Source organism: Gordionus sp. m RMFG-2023, chromosome 1, assembly GCF_954871325.1.
Source record: "Gordionus sp. m RMFG-2023 chromosome 1, tfGorSpeb1-WG-v2, whole genome shotgun sequence".
NCBI classification, from domain to species: Eukaryota; Metazoa; Nematomorpha; class Gordioida; order Chordodea; family Parachordodidae; genus Gordionus; species Gordionus sp. m RMFG-2023.
Genome location: NC_088775.1, coordinates 31,483,847 through 31,506,280, shown reverse-complemented (window position 1 = coordinate 31,506,280; position 22,434 = coordinate 31,483,847). Strand labels below are relative to the sequence as shown.

Sequence of the window (22,434 nt, the reverse complement as noted above, 5' to 3'; positions counted from 1 at the left end):
TACAAGCATTATATGTTAACAATAAAATATAGGCTCATTTTTTTATTAATAAACCGAATATGTGGCATTTAAACGAAAAGATAGAGTTCCCTCTTATATCGAATTCTTAACAACAAAATATTTTTTAAAGATTAATCTAACGCGCCTGATAGATATGGGGTAGGGTTAGTTCACTTTTTAAATGGAGTTAAAAACTAATTAATAATATGACTTATCAAATGCGCATGCAAAATATAAAAATTATATAATTTTGATAAAAGAAAAACTAATACAGTACAAAGAAAATGGGAGAATTTATTAAACGCAATTTATAGTCAAATAAAAACTCAGTTTTGCTAACCCACATGGATAGGGTTGGCAATATATGATCATTTCCTCATTTTAAACAAAAGAAAATTGAAACAATTGAAAATATTTTTTAAAAGAGTAAACAACTATAATTCCATTAGATATATTATTCATTTAAATTGTAGAGAAAATATATATATGATTCGGACTTAAGATCCCATTATGGACCGAGCACTTTAACAGAATGTGCCGGACATGAATCGGAAGTGAGACCAGGGCGGTAACCAAAAATTTCTTGCTGGTGGGGGGGGGGGGGGGGGTGGCGCTTACTTAGGGGGCCAATATTTTTTGAACCTAAACAAATAGTTAGGCAGGCACTCAGTTTTTTTCTATTTTTATTATTTTTAAACGTAAATATGAATACCAAATAATACTCGATGATTTTTATTTTAAAATTTTAACATAAATGAATGAAATGCTAAATTCTTAGTTAACGGTTAATTTGCTGGCTTACCAGAATTGTTGTTATCTCAGTATCGTTATTTATATTAAGATTTTTATCATGCCATATTGTTATTAAATTTAAATGAGCTTTTAAGCTTTCATTTTATAGCAGTCCCTTCTATGAAGTTAACGCATTTTCCAATAGATGAATCCCTTTTGTCCATATTCATCAATTAAGCGACTAATGAGTGAATGAATATTTTATAACTAATATTATTATAGGTATTCTTGTTTATTAATTTGTATAAATTAAATAATATTTGTCTAAAAATTATGCTGTATTTCTATTTAGATTTAATTGTTAATTAAAATTTAATAACTAATAATTTTTTTAAATTTGGTAGTGGGAGGGAGGCGTAAAAGGTGGCCATGTTTAGGAGACAGATTTGGGAGCTGGAGCTTTAAGGGGGGCGTGCCCCCGGGTCTAGGCCCTGTATGTGACCCTGGTCAAGATTCAATATCCAGTTCATAATTTATTACTTTCCCCTCTTACTCTAACCATTAAATAAATAAAGAAAATGTTTAATATGTTATTTAATAGCTCTCCGCTAATATATTAATGGAGCTTAAACAAACCAAAACCTTTATCGTCAGAGAGTGATCCAAACTTTCTTTTTTTGATCCCGAGTTGTTCACTTTTATCTATGTTAGCAATACACACGTTATTATTACCATTATTGATGTTCCCTATGAGCAATTTTGCGCTCTCGGATAGGTTGTTAGCGTTTAGGACGAGTTTAGGGATGCCGCTATTTTTAATGGCAGGGGCATTATTTAATACTTTGAGGGTTGGCGGCGGGGTCAAAGAATTGTTTAAAGAAGTGTTGCTCAGGGATGTATTTAGAGAAGAATGTGGGGAAGTAAGGTTTCCCGAGGCTGGGAGAGAAATTCGGAGTGGTGTAGCAGGCATAACGTTCGGTATGAGGGTGGTTCTTGGTATGAATATATGAGATATAGGGAACAAATTACTACAAAAAGAATCGTAGATATGGTACATATGCAATGTGATTAATTTTGTAGGAATATAGAACAAACGAGTAAAACTTTCGTGAAGTGATCACTCGATGTGGCGGTTCAGTTATAGCAAAAATATATTTAAATTCTTTCTAAATAGTTTGGGGGTCTAGAAAAACAATTAATCTATCAATATGGGAAGAAGCTATTTTATCAATAATTTGGCGCAAAATATCATAGGTCTCATTGCAAAACCTCGTATCAAAACTAAAATTTTGCAAGTAGACAAAAAATGTGTTAATCAGGGTTGGCAAGTGCTCAATTGACCGGTCAAATTCAGTCAATTGACCAATTTGACCTTGTCAAATTCTCTATGAAGAAAAAATTAAAAATATGTTTGAAATAAAGATAAAAAATGCATGTGATCACAATGCTGCTTATTTATTGGGTCCCTAATATCAGAAGGAACATCTCACTATAAGTGAATTTAATGAAATGTGATATAGAAGTAGGCATTTTACAAGGTAGTGATGATCAAAATATTTCAAGTTGATATCATAAATTTCATAAGTAAAAGCAGCATATTTAATAGCAAATTATGTGAAAAGCGTAACTTCCATACGAAGCAATCAGATTCCGGCCTCAAGTTAGTGGAATGAGCCTTGCTTACCATGTCCATTAAGAGATATAGAATTTTACTAACACAATTTTTAGTTCTACTTCTTCTACGGAAAGAAATTAGTCAATTTGGGTTAATATTCTTAATGAAACTGAAATCGATTGAATTGATTAAAAAATATTAAAGAAAATGATGAATATGAATCAGAACAAGGCTCTGCCAAGGAGAGCTTAACATTGAGTGACAATGATTTTAAAAAATATTATAAAATTAATATTATAGATTCATATACAAAATAAGGTTAATATTGACTTGCAAATTATATTTTTGAATTTGACAGGTCAAATATTGGTCAATTGACCAAAACTATTTGGCCAGTCAAATATACAACTCTGGTTTTAATGATAAATTAAAGGATATTGTGAGTTGTTTTTGTAAAATGGATAATTATAATATAATAATATTGCGAAATAAAGCATTTTTGATACTTTAATTTTTTTTAAATTAGTTATTGAGGTCTTGCAATGAGACCATAATCATATGTAGAAGGAGAATAACAGATGAACCAAATTACCTAACAGCCTGAGATAAAAGAAGGCTGCTGCTAACGTTATTAGTTGAAGTATTGATGTTTGTGTTCGTGGAATTATTGTTCATTTTGATGTAAGCCTCGAGCTGGTTGTTTCTTTTGATCAAAATATTTTTCTCTTCCTCAAGGAATCTTATGTAATCGGCCGTTTGTTGCAAAATGGATGCCTGTATATTAGGGAAATCACAACAAATTAAGTAAATTTATTAACAATGAACAAATATTATGTTCTGTATAGATTTACAGTGGGGTCTTTCCATGTCAAGTCAAACACCTTTCAGCTGATCACTTTCAATTTTGATAAAAATTTGCATGCACGTTATCTATGTTCTAATAATATCTGAAACAAAATTTTAGCTCATTATTAATTATGTTGCCTTAGATAATGGGAATTAAAGGTATAAAAATCGGATTTTTTAATCTTTTACTGATGTTAAATAAAATTAGTTTTAAATTAACAACTAAATTAGTTCGAATATTGAATTTAATATTAATAACTAAGTCAATAATTGATAATTACAGCTTGGTCATTTTTTGAAAAAAATGAATTTTTAAAATTGGGATATCTTTTATACTAGATGTACTATGTATATCTATTATGGCTCATTTTATAGCCCTAAGTAAACTCTTGAACGTATGTTAAATAAAATTAATTTTTAGTTTATATATTTGCGGTTAAAAATTTGTGATTAATTTTTTAAAATGTTAGACTAAAATTTTTTTTCCAAATTTCAGATATTTTGTAAAGATTACCAAGAACTGTTCATATAAAAAATTTCAGAGTGGGCCCAAAAATATTAATTAGAAAAAATCTCATTTTTGAAAAATCCGCTAGATGGCGTAAGTAATTTAAAATATCAATTTTAACAATATAAGTCAAATTTTTTTTTTATTCCATAATAAAATATATATCGAATAATTAATAATAGTAAGCTTAAAATAATTTTAATTAAATGATCGATTTTTCGAAAAAATATTTCCAATAATTTATCGTCTGTTATTTTTCCTAAAATTATAATTTTTAAAATTAATATTTTATTAAAATGTTTTGTACAAATCCATTAAATCTGCTAAATCATTATTCCAAAAAAGGACTTCGTAAATTTGGATGACAATGTATTATAAAATTAACAAAGGAGATTATATTTGTCCTAAATGTCGCAAATCTTTATATAAAAAGAAGAAAGATGTTTCAATTTTAGAGGATAGTAACATAGCTACAACCTCAAATAATTTCCTAAACTCCACCCATATAGAAAATAATTATCCAAATAATAACGATAATGCGCAAATCCCTACAATTTTTTTAGAATCTTTAAATTCTACTTTAGATCAAATGGGGCATTCACCAATAAAAAAAAGAGACTAAGAGAGAAAGGATATCCCAAGAAAAAACTTGGCAGAATTTCAACCGCGATTGCCAAAATTCTTCAACCCAAAACGAATACAAATGGTAGCGAAGATTTAATAACTCATATGAAAAATAATTATCCATTATTGTCGAAAACACAAAAATATCTTTTATTAACGACATTACCTCCAAATTGGAGCATTCAAAAAATTAAAAAACAATTTAACGCTTCGTTTTATATGATCCGTAATTCAAAATTTATTCTTGGTCAAAAGGGGATTCTTTCAACCCCCAATCCGAGAGCAGGTAAAACCATAAATCAAGGCACAGTTGACACTGTAAAAAGTTTCCATTTAAATGACGAATATAGTAGATTATTGCCCGGAAAAAAAGATTGCGTTTCTATAATTACGTTCAAAAAAGGTTAATTCTTAATAATTTAAAAGAAATATATATAAATTTCAAAACTATCTACCCTTCTCTTAAAATGGATTTTCAAAATTCGCCTCATTGCGCCCTAAAAATTACATAATGCCAGGTTCAAGTGGCACTCACTCGGTTTGTGTCTGCCTAATCCATCAGAATGTTAAGTTGCTAATAATAGGTAGCAATTTAGCAACTTTAACAAAAAATAGGGATTTTGAGATAAAGACTTACAAAGACATAATTCCAAAAATGATTTGTAATCCTCCCCTATTAGCCTGTTATTTTGGCGAATGTCATGAATGTCCGGGGGACCAAAAATTAAGGGCTAAATTAGAAAATTTATTAATTGCACATGATATATACAGGATAACGTTCAAGCAATGGATATCTGTAGATAGAACCAGTCTAGAAACCCTAACGCAAACAGCTGACGAATTTCTTAATTACTTATTTGAAAAAATATTTATTTTGATTCGCCATGCTTTTATTACTGAACAACAAAACAGATTCCATCAGAATCTTAAAAATAATTTAGAGCATAATCATTATTTGATTATCTGTGATTTTTCTGAAAATTACTCATTTATACTTCAAGATGAAGTCCAAAGTTATCACTGGGCCACTTCCCAAGTTACTCTACATCCATTTGGTATATATTATAAAGTAAATAATGTATTAAATCATATAAGTTATGTGGCCATATCTGAATCGCTGAAACATAACACTTGTTTATTTCATTTATTCCAAAAAAAATTGATAAATTTTCTAAAAAATTACTTTTTATCCGATCCAAAATACATTTTTTATTATTCCGATGGGTCCGCGGCTCAATATAAAAATAGGAAAAATTTTATAAATTTGTGTTATCATCAAGTAGACTTCGCCATCCCAGCAGAATGGCATTTTTTTTCTACTGCAAATGGGAAAAATGTTTGCGATGGAATAGGGGGAACCGTTAAACGCTTGGCTGCGCGGGCCAGTTTACAACGTCTTTATGATAATCAAATAAAATCTCCCTATGAATTCTTTAAATTTGCTGAGGAAAATATAAAAAATATTTATTTTTCCTATACAACCCATAAAGAATACCAAGATGAGCAAGAATTTTTAGCGGAACGATTTGCAAGAGCTCTTTCAATTCCTGGTACTCAAAAAATTCATGCAGTCTATCCTGTTAATTTATCACAAATAAATACAAAAAAATATTCCAGTGCTATTGAAGCCAAATTAGAAAAAATCCAAAATATAATAAGCGAAATATCAACTAAAGATATTAAAGGGTATGTTACATGTTTATATGATAATGAATGGTGGGTAGCATACATTCAAGATATTATTAGCGATGCTGAAATAAAGGTAATTTTTTTACATCCAAAAGGACCTTCTCAATCCTTTTATTATCCATCAATACCAGATATTCTAATTATTCCGATAAATGATATTCTCACAATTGTCAACCTCTTGAGAGCCACCGGAAGAACAGACACTTTAACTAATGATTAATCTAACTTGGCAATATATAAATTAAATTTGAAGAAATTTAATTAAAATTATTTGAAGCTTACTATTATTAATTATTCGATATATATTTTATTATGGAATAAAAAAAATTTGATTTATATTGTTAAAATTGATATTTTAAATTACTTACGCCATCTAGTGGATTTTTCAAAAATGAGATTTTTTCTAAGTAATATTTTTGGGCCCACTCTGAAATTTTATGAACAGCTCTTGGTAATCTTTACAAAATATCTGAAATTTGGAAAAAAAAATTTAGCCTAACATTTTAAAAAATTAATCACAAATTTTTAACCGCAATTTAAAAAAAATATATAAACTAAAAATTAATTTTATTTAACATACGTTCAAGAGTTTACTTAGGGCTATAAAATGAGCCATAATAGATATACATAGTGCATCTAGTATAAAAGTTATCCCAATTTTAAAAATTCATTTTTTTCAAAAAATGACCAAGCTGAGCCACTTTGAAGCCCTATATCTCCGGTTCTAATAGAGTTAAGAGTCTAATATTGGATTCGTCACTTACAATACTTTACTAACTTAAATACCAAATTTTAACAAAATCTGAGATTGTCGGGTTGTAAAGTGATTGATTTGACATGGAATGACCCTACAGCAGGCTACATCATTAACATGTGAACGGATCTTTTCTAGAGTTAGTGGTAGGGAAATAGAATGAATCCAAAGATAGTTCAATCTTTAATAACATTTGAATCATGGAAATAATTTATGATTTTTTAGAAGATAATTAGAATATTTATATATAAATCTGTATTATTTTATAACCAAATATCTATCACATTATATATATCAAAAACAAAAACTAATTAAATATGTAAATCAAATTGATTTAAATTATATTCAATAAATTTGTATTGGTTTAATATTCTTTTGAAATAATAGGCATTTGTATTGTATAATATAATAAAAATGATTTGATGATATAATTAGAATATTGGTAATTTAACACTTTTAATTTATAATAAATTTAATGCAGAATAAAACTTTTATAGCTTATCTAAATAAAATATTTTTTAGACAGAACCAGACGATCTCATTTTAGAAAAAAAGATCGGACCGGACAGGATTATTGCAATCACTACTTCTTTGTCACTGTTTCTTTTTGATTAAACATGAAGGTTAAAAAACAAGTTTAATCTAGCATATTTTTCATTTCATATGTATTTTCTTTTGATAAGGAAAAATTAAATAGTTAAGTTTTAGGATAAAAAATCATATGCTTTACAGATAGAATAAATGAAATACATGTCTAAATTTATTTGACAATGGGCCATTTCCATGTCTAATGAAGAAAGAAAATCGAGATTTACCCTTTCAGTTTGGGTAAAAATTTGTAGGCGGGTTATGTGAAAGGGGGGATATTTTTTACCAGATATTGAAACAAATAAAATGATTTTATTATATTTTTCTTATTTTCATACTTAAACATTAAATTATGTTATACGTATTCTAAACTAGTGTTTGCAACGGTCTGGTCCCAACTTAGCCTTTTCAATGGTTAAGGATATCACTTTTGTTTAATAGCATATTATAACCCTTCCTTTTTAAAGACATAAATTATTTTCCCTTATATTAAATTTATATCAATCTTTTGCACTGTATTTTATATAGATAAATAGTTATATTATATTTTAGTGCACTCATTTTGCTTTATTTTTTGTGCTATTGCGAAATAAAAATTTTCAAAATAAATACGTTTATTATTTGATTGGTTTGTTGATATAAAAAATTTTGACATCACTTAATAAATTCCTAGTTTAAAACAAGAATCTGGATTCAGTAAAATTTTGAGAGTTGGTTCTGCTTCATGATTATTTAAAACTACAAATTATAGGTTTTTAAAATTACTATTTCTATTCTTTTAATTAATTATTTGAACTTAAACCAATACCAATACAAGTAATAGAAAATATTGTAAAAGCCAATACCAATACAATAATTCGTTAAACTTGGGTTTTTAATATTGGTTCCCAGCCCTAATCATAACTATAACTAGTATTATTTGATGAAGTTTTTATTCATATATTTATAATTTTGAGCTATGATTATATGCATAATTTACTTGTGCTTAAGGAATTAGAAAATATCTGGAGAATATTTTACATGTTTTCCTGGAATTATTCTTTCTAAAAAATTTATATTATTCTTTAACATCTTTCAAATTTGAATTTGATCGATTTTTTTTCATTTGAACAACTATAAAACTTTTATCTTTTTTAATAGGTCTTTGGTCGGACCGGACCACTGCAAACACTACATAGAAGCAAGAAATGTCTGCCTTGTCATTTTTCAATAAATTCTCAAAATTATTTTTATATTAGATTAAAAATTAATGCTATTTTGACTAAGTTCAAAATAATTTATATATATATTAATGGATGGATGCAAAGTTCAAATTATATGCGTAGGTTAGCTTTAAAAATATAGGTGCCCCAGGAGGGAACCCATATGGACGCATAGTTATTCTTAAGTCAAAGTCTCAAACAAACCTAATAAATAAGATGGTTTCTTTTTTGATAAATAAATATTCTCTAATTTATAAATCTAACAATAACTTTTATAACTTGAGCATTTTATTCAAAAAAAAACGATTTATAAATATTTTGTATGTTTGGCTAGTTTTAAAAAAATACATTGCCTGATAGTAAATTTGACGCTTCAACACTGGACCATACAGTATATTTTTTAAAAAAGTGTAAAATAAACTTTCTTAGGTTCAATGACTTAGCCATTTAATAAAATTCTAATAAATTGTGAAGATTTTATCTTAATTAAAAACTGGAGAATAGGAGTTGAGAGGGGGGGGGGTAAAAAAGAGGAACTAAAAAAGCAAGCCCTAACAAAGTGAAATTAAAGAATTCACCATTACAAGAGGGAATTTTTAGTTTCACACCATTTGAGTAAAATGTTATTTCCGTTGCTGTTAATAAAAATTTCTGGGAAGCCAGTGTTTTATGAAAACTGGGGGGAACAGAATCCTGATTAGGGGGGCCTAATTTTTCATTCATGGCCCGCCCTCTCACGGTGGCAATAAAAAAATTCACGCCCGTCACGCCCGAAAATTCATGGTGTTTTTAAATTTATCAAAACTATTGCTATAATTTTACACTTTTTTGAATTTATTCTATTTATTTTTCTAATTTTATAATTCGTATTAATAACAAAAAATAAATAAAATCTATAAATCGAAATTTATTTAGAAAAAGGTCCGTCTTTTTTTATTTCAATTGTGTACGCCTTTCCTCTAATAAGAGATTGGCTACAGAATATAACCTTTCACTAGAAGCCGAACTTGCAGGAGCTGACAAAATTTTACTCGTTAATTTTCTCAAAAAAGGAAATGAACTTCCAAAACTTCAAAATATTGTCATAATTTATCTTATATGAATCTTTTAAATTCATCCTCACAGCTTTCATCGGTGATGTTGATGATTCATCAAAATCATCTAGAAATTTTCTAAATTTTTCATTTAGAATATACTGTCTTTTATGAGTGTAGGATGAATTAGGAAAGTTATAAATTATAGTTGGTATTGACCATTTAGAATATACGGTTTTTTATGAGTTTAGGATAAGTTAGGAAAGTTATAAATGATAGTTGGCATCGACTTATGCATATCATCTAATTTTATATCATTTAGCATTTTTAAGATTGTTTTATATATTCTATTGAAAACTTAAATCTTTTGAAATTCGGATCTAGAATTAAACCTACCTTATGTAGTGGCTGCATAATAAATCTTTCTTTTAAAAGAAATCTTGTTCTGTATTTTAAGGTTTTGATTATTATTATATCACGTTCAGAAGGTTAGCAAAATTTTACTAATTTTTGTTTCCATAGATAAACTTCATTTATTGTGGAACGAGAATCTGCTCTCAGATTATCCGAGCATAAATATTGATAAAAATTTATCTAACTCGCGTATGATGCTGATATCAATTGTGGCTAATCTATTTAATTCTTGCTTGCTAAAAAATATTTTAAGTGATATTATATATTTCAAATTTCAGAATATGATTTTAAGAAACTCTGTATCATCATCTCGTTATTACATCTTGTTTAAGGATGTGGCTTAATTTGCTATTAGCTGTAGATTATTTGAAATATTGTACTATTTTTTTTAAACCATTTATATTTAAGGCTATTTCAGTTAAACAATTGTCAAAAATATAATAACATTATTTAGTATATGGCATATACATGCTAGCGTTTCGTGATCTTTGAATGTGATTTGCTCCGTTATCAGTCACACAACTATACATTTATTTAAATAATTTTCTAATTCTGTGTATTCTTCTAAAATTAAATTGACTACACTTTTAATATTGACACCTGTTTTCATTTCCCTTGTGGCCAAACAAATATTTTTAATTCAAAATCCTTAATGATAATATGTCCTGCAATGGTTAAAAAACTTCACTTCGATTTTTATAGTAGAGGTGGGCGTGGGCCCTGAAATTAGGCTTGACCCATAGTGTCACGGCGTGAGTGTCAATAAATTTTAAATTCCAAGGCGTGACTGGGCATGACGGGCCTTCCCAAAATTTTCCGCGGGCGTGATAGGGCGTGAACATAAATTTCCCGTGAATCGTGGAAATTTTACTTTTTAAAATTGTTTTTTATAAATATAAATTTGTAATTTTATAATTATAAATTTGCAATTTTATATTAATATTATATATTTTCTTATTTAATTTAGTTCTTTTTTAAAAAAGAATAATTTATGAAAACTAAAAATCTTCCGCATTTTATAAACAACATCCGGTATCATTTTGTTAGTTCTATTTTCTTTTTATGTTTAGGTGTTTTTCATCGCGAGATTTTATGCTAAATTTTTCTTAAATTTTTTACAGAAAATTCAGTTATATTTTATTTGTAAAGATCTTCAATCTTTAAATGCAACAGAAAGTGAAGGATTTTACAAGCTCGGCCGAGAGATAAATGTTGGTGTTACATATATATGGATAACAAAATATAAAAGTTGTGAACCGGAAAACTCTCATGAATACTATAGGTCCAAAAATATACCATGAAATAAAATTTAAGATTAAAAGCATGATCATTGTCCATAATCAATGATATTTGAACGGATGACTATCAAAATCTAAGCTTTTTAACCATTATAGGACATATTATCATTAAGGATTTTTATTAAAAACATTTGTTTTGGCCACAAGGGCAATGAATGAAGAAAACGTCAAAATTAAAAGTTTAGTCAATTCAATTTTAGGAGAAAATATAGAAGTAGAAAATTACTTAAATAAATGTATAGTTGTGAGTGATAACGGAGCAAATCTTATAAGTGCATTCAAAGATGACGAAAGCTATAAATAATATTATACATTATATATTTGACAATTGTTTAATTGTAGAAAAAAATAGTACAATATTTCAAACACAGCTAATAGCAAACTAAGCCACACCCTTAAAAAAGATGTAATAACGAGAATAACGAGATGGAACTCTGTATATATCATGATACAGAGTTTCTTAAAATCATATTCTTAAATACAGGTGTATTTGTTTAGCAAGCAAGAATTAAATAGATAGCCACAATTGATATCAGCATCATACGCGAGTTAGATAAATTTTTATCAATATTTAAAGAATGCTCGGATAATCTGAGAGCAGATTCTCGTCCCACAATAAATAAAGTGTCTATGGAAACAAAAATTAATAAAATTTTGTTAACCTTCTGAACGTGATACAATAATAATCAAAACCTTAAAATACAGAACAAGATTTCATTTAAAAGATTATTATGCAGCCACTATAGTAGGTTTAATTCTAGATCCCAATTTCAAAAGACTAAAGTTTTTAATAAAAGAAGAAAATGAATCTTAAAAATGCTAAATAATATAAAATTAGATGATATGCATAAATCGATGCCAACTACCATTTATAACTTTCCAACTTATCCTAAGCTCATAAAAAACCGTATATTCTAAATGATCAATACCAACTATCACTTTCCTAATTCATCCTACACTCATAAAAGAAAGTATATTTCTAGATGATTCTGATGAAGCATCAACATCACCGATGAAAGCTGTGAGGATGAACTTAAAAGTTTCATATAAGATAAATAATAAGACAATATTTGAAGTTTTGGAAGCAGGAATATTCATTTCCTTTTTTGAAAAAATTATCGAGTAAAATTTATCAACAGCATCGGCTTAAAGTGAAAGGTTATTTTCTGTAGCCAATCTCTTACCAGAGGAAAGGCGTAACTTGAAATAAAAAAAGATGGACATTCTTCTTTTTCCAAATAAATTTCGATTTATAGATTGTATTTATTTTTGTTATTAATATGCAGAGTTGTTAAAAGATACTTTTTAAATGGATCTAGATACAGATACATAGTCTCAAAAGTTATCTAGATACAGATACAGCGTCTAAAAAGTTATCAAGATACAGATACATTTTTTATTATGCTCTTATAGGTTTGCATAAACCTAAATTAATATTATATTGTGAAAATTCATGAAATGAGCTAAAAAATTTATTGACGCGATATAACATTTATCAGAATCTAACTAAATTAATGATTTTAATATAATATATGAAAATATATGATTAAATAATTATAAATAATTATTAGATTTCAGTAATAAAATATTTTCAAAATTTTGATCATTTAAAGACATTTTTAGCAACACTAAATAGTCTTTCCACAGGGGCGCTTGAAAAAATTGTAGTGTTATAACAATTTTATATCAGGGTATTCTTTAAAAATGCTAAAATCTCTACATTCATTTTTGAAAAAATTATTTAAAATTTGTTGATTATCAAAATTTTAATCATTATTAGAAATTATATCTGCTGTAGGGTATTGAAAAAAATCTGAAATTAAACTATTTGTTTTTTTTGGCAGGTTATTTGCTTGCAGTCAGTTGATGACTTTGATAATTCACCAGCTAATCTTTGTATCAATTGTTTTCTTTTATTAAGATTTTCTTCCATTTGCAACCATGTCCAATCAAGTTTAAAAAAAGGGTGGAGCATGGTTGCTATAATATTATCATCTTCAAATAAGGTCACAATAAACCTAGAATTATTAAATATTTTTAATTTATTATATTAATTTACCTATCCTCAATCCCTTTAAGTAAGGCATCTAAGAGTGGTGAACAGAATCTCAAGTTCATTTCTTTAAAATTCTTTAATTTGATAATAAGTTGTGAAATAGTTGCACAGTAATAAGCTGTGTACATATACTTATCTCCCTGCAGAATATCAAGGGAATTATTAGCTTCATTAGCTAATTTAAAATAATGCTATATATATAAATATTATTTATAACTTCATGAATAAAATCACATTCATTAGGTAAAAACCTAGGTAGTTTTATTCCATCACATATCTTGTCCACTTTGTCAGATTTAGCTTTAATAATTTCTGACATAGGTGGAGTTCCATCTATTTATATTAGGACATATAAAATAACGACCAATATATTCCTTAATAATCTCAGATGAAATAGGAGACTTATTTTGCCTATTCCATATATTTTGGCATTTATGTAGTGTTGTGCTATATATCTAATGAAAAAAATATTACTTATTTAATTAAATTGTTTACACTGCATGGCTCTATTGGCATCCACAGTGGCTATAAGATTCAATGTGTGACTGGCACAACATTGGTGATGAGGTAAACTAAATTATTCTGATAATTCAGAATCCTGTGCAGTATTATAAAGATTTGATATAGAAATTGGCACAACTGCTTCATCTTCCAGATCATCAATTGATTCACTTGTATTCAATTGGCTTGAAAACTCTTTAATAAATTAAGTAATCAATCATATATTATGTTTATATTTATTTATAATAAAATAAACCTAAAACATTTTATAAAATTTTTGGCATTGTCTGTAATGATCTTTGAAATTTTATTTTGAATGCAACTATATCTTGTAAATTTTTTGCTATTTTATCATACTAAAAATTAAAATTTCTTAAAATTGCTGAAATAATTTATTCTTAATTAATTATTATACAAATTTAAATGTTAGCTATACCGGCGATAGGCACTCCAACAATCTGCTGTTGTGTATATTAATGATGGTTCTATAAGACTTTTAATTATTTCTTTCTTTTCATTTTCCCATCTTTAAGAAATTCTACCAACAACTGTCTGTCGGCAAATTATATTTTTGTGTGGAGCCAAAGTGTTGATCTTTTTTTTAAAAGAAGGATTTTCAACAATTGAAAATGGCTGCATGCCATCTATAATAAAAGCAATAACTAAATCATCTAAAGTGCCTTGAGTTAAAGTCAAAGATCTTTTAGCAAAAATATTATTGGAGGATGAGCCTTGTCCAATATTTTCTTTGATAGTTTTATTTTCCTTCCCCTTTTTTATTTTTGTTAACAAGGTTGGATGTTTTCTCTTAAAATTTAAATTAGAATTTTAAATATATAATATCTATACCCTTATGTGTTTCACGATATTGCACATTGAAGTCATACTGACGGATATTTTTGCATTTTTAGGTAGACATGGCAAACATTTTACTATCAGAGAATTGTTTTCTTTGTTTTGAGATATTATTTTAAAATATGCTCTATAAATTGGCCATGGTAAAGCAATGGAACTTGTTGTTGCTTCCTCTTCTTCATCGATATAGATCTAAATAAATATATAAACTTAAAAATTTAGTTATAAAATAAAATTTACCATTTCCATATTGTAATATTAAAATTTGTATGGTTTATTGATAAACTCAGACATAATATTTAAATTAATGAATATTTATATATATTTTTTATATATAAGTTTTAATATTTTATGTATATATAATTCTTTATTATAGTATTAATAAATATCAATATATAATAAATATTTATTTATTTCATAAGCTCATATGAAATAAAATAAATTTTACAGTCAAATATTTTTATTTATAATAAAGGGGTATATAAAATGTATCTTAAAAAGTATCTAAAAAACAGATACAGTTTAACAACTCTGATAATTACTTTTCCATATTTGGACAGATGACTATAAAATAGAGGTGAGCACGGGCCTAATTTTTCATTCACGGCCCGCCCGCTCATGGCGGTGATAAAAAATATCAACCCCATTCACGCTTAACACTAAAAAAATTTCGACACGACCCGCCCGCTCACGACAACCAATATTTTGATTCACGCCCGAAAAATCACGGTGTTTTTAAATTTTTAAACTATTGCTATTATTTTACACTTTTTTGAATTCATTCTATTTATTTCTCTAATTTCATAACCCATATTAACAGAGTTGTTAAAGTACCTAGATACTGTATCTAGATATAAAAATGTAGTATCTGTATCTAGATTGATTTTTTAAAGGTATCTGTATCTGTTTTCAGATACTTTTTAAGATACATTTTATATACCCCTTTATTATAAATAAAAAATTTGACTGTAAAATTTATTTTATTTCATATGAGCTTATGAAATAAATAAATATATATATATTATATATTGATATTTATTAATACTATAATAAAGAATTATATATATAAAATATTAAAACTTATATATAAAAAATATATATAAATATTCATTAATTTAAATGTTATGTACGAGTTTATCAATAAAGCATACAAATTTTAATATTACAATATGGAAATGGTAAATTTTATTTTATGACTAAATTTTTAAGTTTATATATTTATTTAGATCTATATCGATGAAGAAGAGGAAGCAACAAGTTCCATTGCTTTACCGTGGGCAATTTATAGAGCATATTTAAAAATAATATCTCAAAACAAAGAAAACAATTCTCTGATGGTAAAATGTTTGCCGTGTCTACCTAAAAATACAAAAATATCCGTCAGTATGACTTCAATGTGCAATATCGTGAAGCACATAAGGGTATAGATATTATATATTTAAAATTCTAATTTAAATTTTAAGAGAAAACATCCAACCTTGTTAACAAAAATAAAAAAGGGGAAGGAAAATAAAACTACCAAAGAAAATATTGGACAAGGCTCATCCTCCAATAATATTTTTGCTAAAAGACCTTTGACTTTAACTCAATGCACTTTAGATGATTTAATTATTGCTTTTATTATAGATGGCATGCAGCCATTTTCAATTGTTGAAAATCCTTATTTTAAAATATGATCAAAACTTTGGCTCCACACAAAAATATAATTTGCCGACAGAGAGTTGTTAATAGAATTTCCCAAAGATGGGAAAATGAAAAGAAAGAAATAATTAAAAGTCTTATAGAACCATCATTAATATGCACAACAGCAGATTGTTGGAGTGCCTATCGCCGGTGTAGCTAACATTTAAATTTGTATAATAATTAATTAAGAATAAATTATTTCAGCAATTTTAAGAAATTTTCATTTTTAGTTCATACATAAGAGTAACCGCTCACTATATAAATCCAATAAGTTTGGAAAGAAAAAATATAGCGTTGGCTTGTAAAAGAATGACTGGTAGTCATACATATGATAAAATAGCAAAAAATTTACAAGATATAGTTGCATTCAAAATAAAATTTCAAAGACCATTACAGATAATGCCAAAAATTTTATAAAATGTTTTAGGTTTATTTTATTATAAATAAATATAAACATAATATATGATTGATTACTTAATTTATTAAAGAGTTTTCAAGCCAATTGAAAATAATACAAGTGAATCAATTGATGATCTGGAAGATGAAGCAGTTGTGCCAAATTCTATATCAAATCTTTATAATACTGCAGAGGATTCTGAATTATCAGAATCATTTAGTTTACCTCATCACCAATGTTGTGCCAGTCACACATTGAATCTTATAGCCACTGTGGATGCCAATAGAGCCATGCAGTGTAAACAATTTAATTAAATAAGTAATATTTTCTTCATTAGATATATAGCACAACACTACATAAATGCCAAAATATATGGAATAGGCAAAATAAGTCTCCTATTTCATCTGAGATTATTAAGGAATATATTGGTCGTTATTTTATATGTCCTAATATAACTAGATGGAACTCCACCTATAATGCCTTACAATTAATGTCAGAAATTATAAAAGCTAAATCTGACAAAGTGGACAAGATATGTGATGGAATAAAACTACCTAGGTTTTTATCTAATGAATGTGATTTTATTCATGAATATTGTTTAGTAAGTTATAAATAATATTTATATATATAGCATTATTTTAAATTAGCTAATGAAGCTAATAGCTAATTCCCTTGATATTTTGCAGGGAGATAAGTATATGTACACAGCTTATTACTGTGCAACTATTTCACAACTTATTATCAAATTAAAGAATTTTAAAGAAATGAACTTGAGATTCTGTTTACCACTCTTAGATGTCTTACTTAAAGGGATTGAGGATAGGTAAATTAATATAATAAATTAAAAATATTTAATAATTCTAGGTTTATTGTGACCTTATTTGAAGATGATAATATTATAGCAACCATGCTCCACCCTTTTTTTAAACTTGATTGGAGATGGTTGCAAATGGAAGAAAATCTTAATAAAAGAAAACAATTGATACAAAGATTAGCTGGTGAATTATCAAAATCATCAACTGATTGCAAGCAAATAACCTGCCAAAATAAAACAAATAATTTAATTTCAGATTTTTTTCAGTACCCTACAGGAGATATAATTTCTAATAATGATTTAAATTTTGATAATCAACAAATTTTAAATAATTTTTTCAAAAATGAATGTAGAGATTTTAGCATTTTTAAAGAATACCCTGATATAAAATTGTTATTTATTAAATATAACACTACAATTCCTTCAAGCGCCCCTGTGAAAAGACTATTTAGTGTTGCTAAAAATGTCTTTATAATTTATAAATAAACGAGATGCCTAATGATCAAAATTTTGAAAATATTTTATTACTGAAATCTAATAATTATTTATAATTATTTAATCATATAGTTTCATATATTATATTAAAATCATTATTTAAGTTATATTCTGATAAATGTTATATCGCGTCAATAAATTTTTTAGCTCATTTTATGAATTTTCATAATATAATATTAATTTAGGTTTATGCAAACCTATAAGAGCATAATAAAAAATGTATCTGTGTACAGATACATTTAAAAATTGTATCTGTATCTTGATAACTTTTAAGACTATGTATCTGTATCTAGATCCATTTAAAAAGTATCTTTTAACAACTCTGGTAATTATTATTGATCATGCTTTTAATCTTAATTTTTATTTCATGGTATATTTTTGGACCTATAGTATTCATGCGAGTTTTCCGGTTCAGAACTTTTATATTTTGTTATCCATATGTAGGCCTATTCAAAAAACAATTCGAATATTCGATTCGATTAATTCGAATAGATACGAATACGAATAATAAATTATTTGTTTTATCCGAATACGAATAATCATTTATTCGATTCGAATAAAACGAATTATTCGTAATATTTAATAAATTGCTTTTTTTAAAATAAATCTAACATTTGTCATTTCTATTTGATAACCTGCCAATCTGACAGGTGATGTGTTTATAAAAAGACTAGCAAAAATTTTAATTTTAATTTCCCGTATTTTTTCAAAATTAATTATATTAAAAATTACACAAACCAAAAGTATATAAAAATATATACAAACCAAAGGTATATAAAAATATATTATATCTTTATAATAAAATATTGTTAGCTAGTCTAATTATGTTAGAGGAGAATGATTCTGATGAAATAGTTATGGTTGATGTTGACAAAATTTCTTCACAAAAAAGAGCGATTATATGGGATCAATATCAACTCAATGGTGAAAAGGCTGCTTGCATTCATTGCAAGAGCATTATTAAATGCAAAGGCAAAACAACATCGCCTCTTATTAATCATTATAATAGGTTTCATTCACATCTCTGTAAAAACAGTAATAAAATTAACACTTTTTTAAAGCCTATATCACCTTTTTCTTTATCTAAAAAAATTAATTATATAGATAACTTACTAAAATTTTATTAATAATAATTTATCTTTTAAAATTTAATTTACCTGATTTTAAAAATTTTATAAATGATCTTGATTCTTCTATAAAATCAATATGCTCCAATACTCTTAAATTGCATATGTATAATACATTTGCAGAAAAAGAACAGTTGGTAAAGGATATAATATCCAAAAATAAAAGTCAGATTAATTTTTCATCTGATATTTGGACTAGCCCAACTCAGGTTCCTTTTTTAGGGTTAACATCCCATTTTATTGATGATAATTTTAAAATAAATAACATAATTTTGGATGTTGCTCCAATAAATGAACAACAATCAGGTGAAAACATATTTAAAGCCTTTATTAAAATAATTAAAAATTATAATTTGGAGAATAAAATTTTTTATATAACTCTAGATAATGCTACAAAATAATTAAAAATTATAATTTAGAGAATAAATTTTTTTATATAACTCTAGATAATGCTACTAATAATAAAACATTTATTGATATATTTTCTTTAAAATATCCATCAATAAAAATAGGGAACATTCGATGCTTTGCTCATGTTATTAATTTAATATCCAAAGAAATTTTAAATCCATCAATTTTAAAACTACGAAACATTATTAGGATGATACGTATCCTAAAAATTTAAATTTATTAACAAATATATGTAGTTCACTACATCCTCCTATAAATTTTTTAAAACCCAAATTGGATTGTGAAATAAGGTGGAATAGCACCTACCAAATGATTGAAAGGGGCTTATTGTTAAAGCCTGCTATAAAAAAATTAGTTAATGAAGTTATAACTAATATTATAATTCTTCAAGAAAAACAATTATCAGAGGTAAACTAAAATTTATAATAGGTAAAAACATAACATACAGGAGGAATGGGACGATCTTGTAAAAATTAAATTTATCCTATTGCCTTTGTATGAGACTAAAAATATGGTTTGCGGGGAAAATTATCCTACTTATAATTTGGTTATACCCTATTATATTCTAATTCTTGAACACTTAAAAAATGAGAAACCTTGTTTCCATAAAACCTCTAACAATGATTTCAAAGTGACATGTGATAAATTGTTGGGCTATTACAATTTAACTGCAGATGATGCAATAATAGCTACAATATTGGATCCCAGGCTCAAAATATAATATTTTAAATCAATATCTCTTGATTATGATATTGATATATCCAGGTTAACAGACAAGTTTAAAGAGATTTACGGCAGATATACAGGTATTTAATTTACCCCTATTTAAATACATAACATTTATCTTATAAGCTGCTGATAATTACAACTGCCAAAATAAGAATGAAAGTCAACAAAACAGGCTTGACATTGTTTTTAAACAAAATTATGTGAAATCGATTTTTACCTGAGTGAACCAAGATCAAAGAGTGATACTGATCCATTAATGTGGTGGAAGACAAATGCACATAAGATCCCCATACTCTCAAAAATGGCAAGAGATTATTTATATATACAAGGAACATCAACTGCGTGTGAAAGACTTTTCTCAGTTGGCACTAATTTGTTGTCAAAAAACCGCATGTCGTATAAAGAAGAAAATATAAGAAAAACCCTTTGCCTTAAAAATTGGCTTAAAATTATAAATTAAATGAATAATATAATATTTTAATTTTGTTTAAAACTTGATTATATTTATTTGTCATCGGATTATTATAATTTTTTCTGTTTGAAATCAAATTTGCAATAAAAAAATTTGTCAATATATTTGAGTATGATTTATTTTATTAAGATTTCAATTATTCGAATCGAATACAAATAGTAGATTTTATTATTCGTACAAATTCAAATAGTAAATTAATCAATTCGTTTAAACGAATCGAATACGAATAATGCACTATTCGATTCGAATACGTTTTTGAATAGGCCTATCCATATGTAACACCAACATTTACCTCTTAGCCTAGCTTGTTAAACTCTTCACTTTATGTTGCATTTAAAGATTGAAGATCTTTACAAATAAAATATTACTGACTTTTCTGTAAAAAGAGCATTAAAATCTCGTGATAAAAAACACCTAAACATAAAAAGAAAATAGAACCAACGAAATGATACCAGATGTTGTTTATAAAATGCGGAAGATTTTTAGTTTTCATAAATTATTCTTTTTTAAAAAGGAATAAATTAAATAAAAAAATATATAATCTATAATATATAATATATATACCTTGTCACAATGTCACAGTATAGATTCACAATTTATAATATATATTTAAAAAATGGTTAATTTTGAAAAGCGTCTGTGGCCTAATCGGCATGAGACTCGTTTACAAATCTGAAGGCATTGAGTTCAAATCCCAGCAAACATATTTTTCTTCCTTAATCCAACTTGGTATTTTTTTTTCTTAATCTAATTTGGTATTTTTTTTAATCCAACTTGATGGTTACGCCCTTTGGGATGGGCCTTAACTAAATACCCATTGGGCTTAAAAATGTTGTCATTTGCAGACCTGTTGTGGTAAATGCATGGGGAAATAAAAGCGGCAGACGCATATCATTTAGAAATGGATTCTTTGGCAGAGGTAAAATCCATTATGATCTGCTGTTTTCGATGTCATCCTCGCTAGAGGTCTGCAATGGGCAAGTTTTGGTGCATCTGCCAGCTCATTTATTTAAAAATTTTGTTTAACTTCAATGTTTAAAAATTATTATCTTTATGTATTATTCTAATGTTTTTTACATAAACTTATAAATTATGAAATAAAATAATATCTATCTATATTCTATCTATCTATAATCTCATATCTATAATATATATAAAAGCCGTGTCAGAGTCACAATGTCACAGTGTCTGTATTTATATTTAATAAATCGTTAATTTTGAAAAGTATCTGTGGTATAATCGGCAAGAACGCCGCTTACAAATCTGATGGCTTTGGGTTCGAATCCCAGCAAAGATCTTTTTTTTTCTTAATCCAACTTGGTATTTTTTTTCCCTCTTAATCCAACTTGGTGGTTCCATCCTTTGGGATTATTTTTAGGCCTAGCCCGGGTAAAAATAATTAAAATATGGCCTATGTACCTGTATCAAAATATATTTTATTATAATCAGGATCATCACGAAGAATGGATCCATATCATGATTAGATGCAAACTTATTCAAAACTCTGTGGATAACAATTTAACAAGGAGTGCTTTGTGGATTCCATGTAAATAAAAAAAATCCTTAAGGAAGAATCCATTCCCACAATCT

The 22,434-nt window shown here is 26.7% G+C and overlaps 1 protein-coding gene across 1 annotated transcript in view; it reads right to left on the bottom strand.

Moving 5' to 3' along the window:
* LOC135931249 (DEP domain-containing protein DDB_G0279099-like) overlaps positions 1 to 22,434 on the bottom strand; it is a 43,095-nt gene that overhangs the window by 4,054 nt on the left and 16,607 nt on the right. The window contains exons 4-5 of the mRNA XM_065468225.1: positions 2,940 to 3,121; positions 1,375 to 1,724 (exon numbers count right to left, since the gene is read on the bottom strand). Coding sequence (XP_065324297.1) covers positions 1,375 to 1,724; positions 2,940 to 3,121 — 532 coding nt within the window. The remainder of the gene's footprint in view (positions 1 to 1,374; positions 1,725 to 2,939; positions 3,122 to 22,434) is intronic.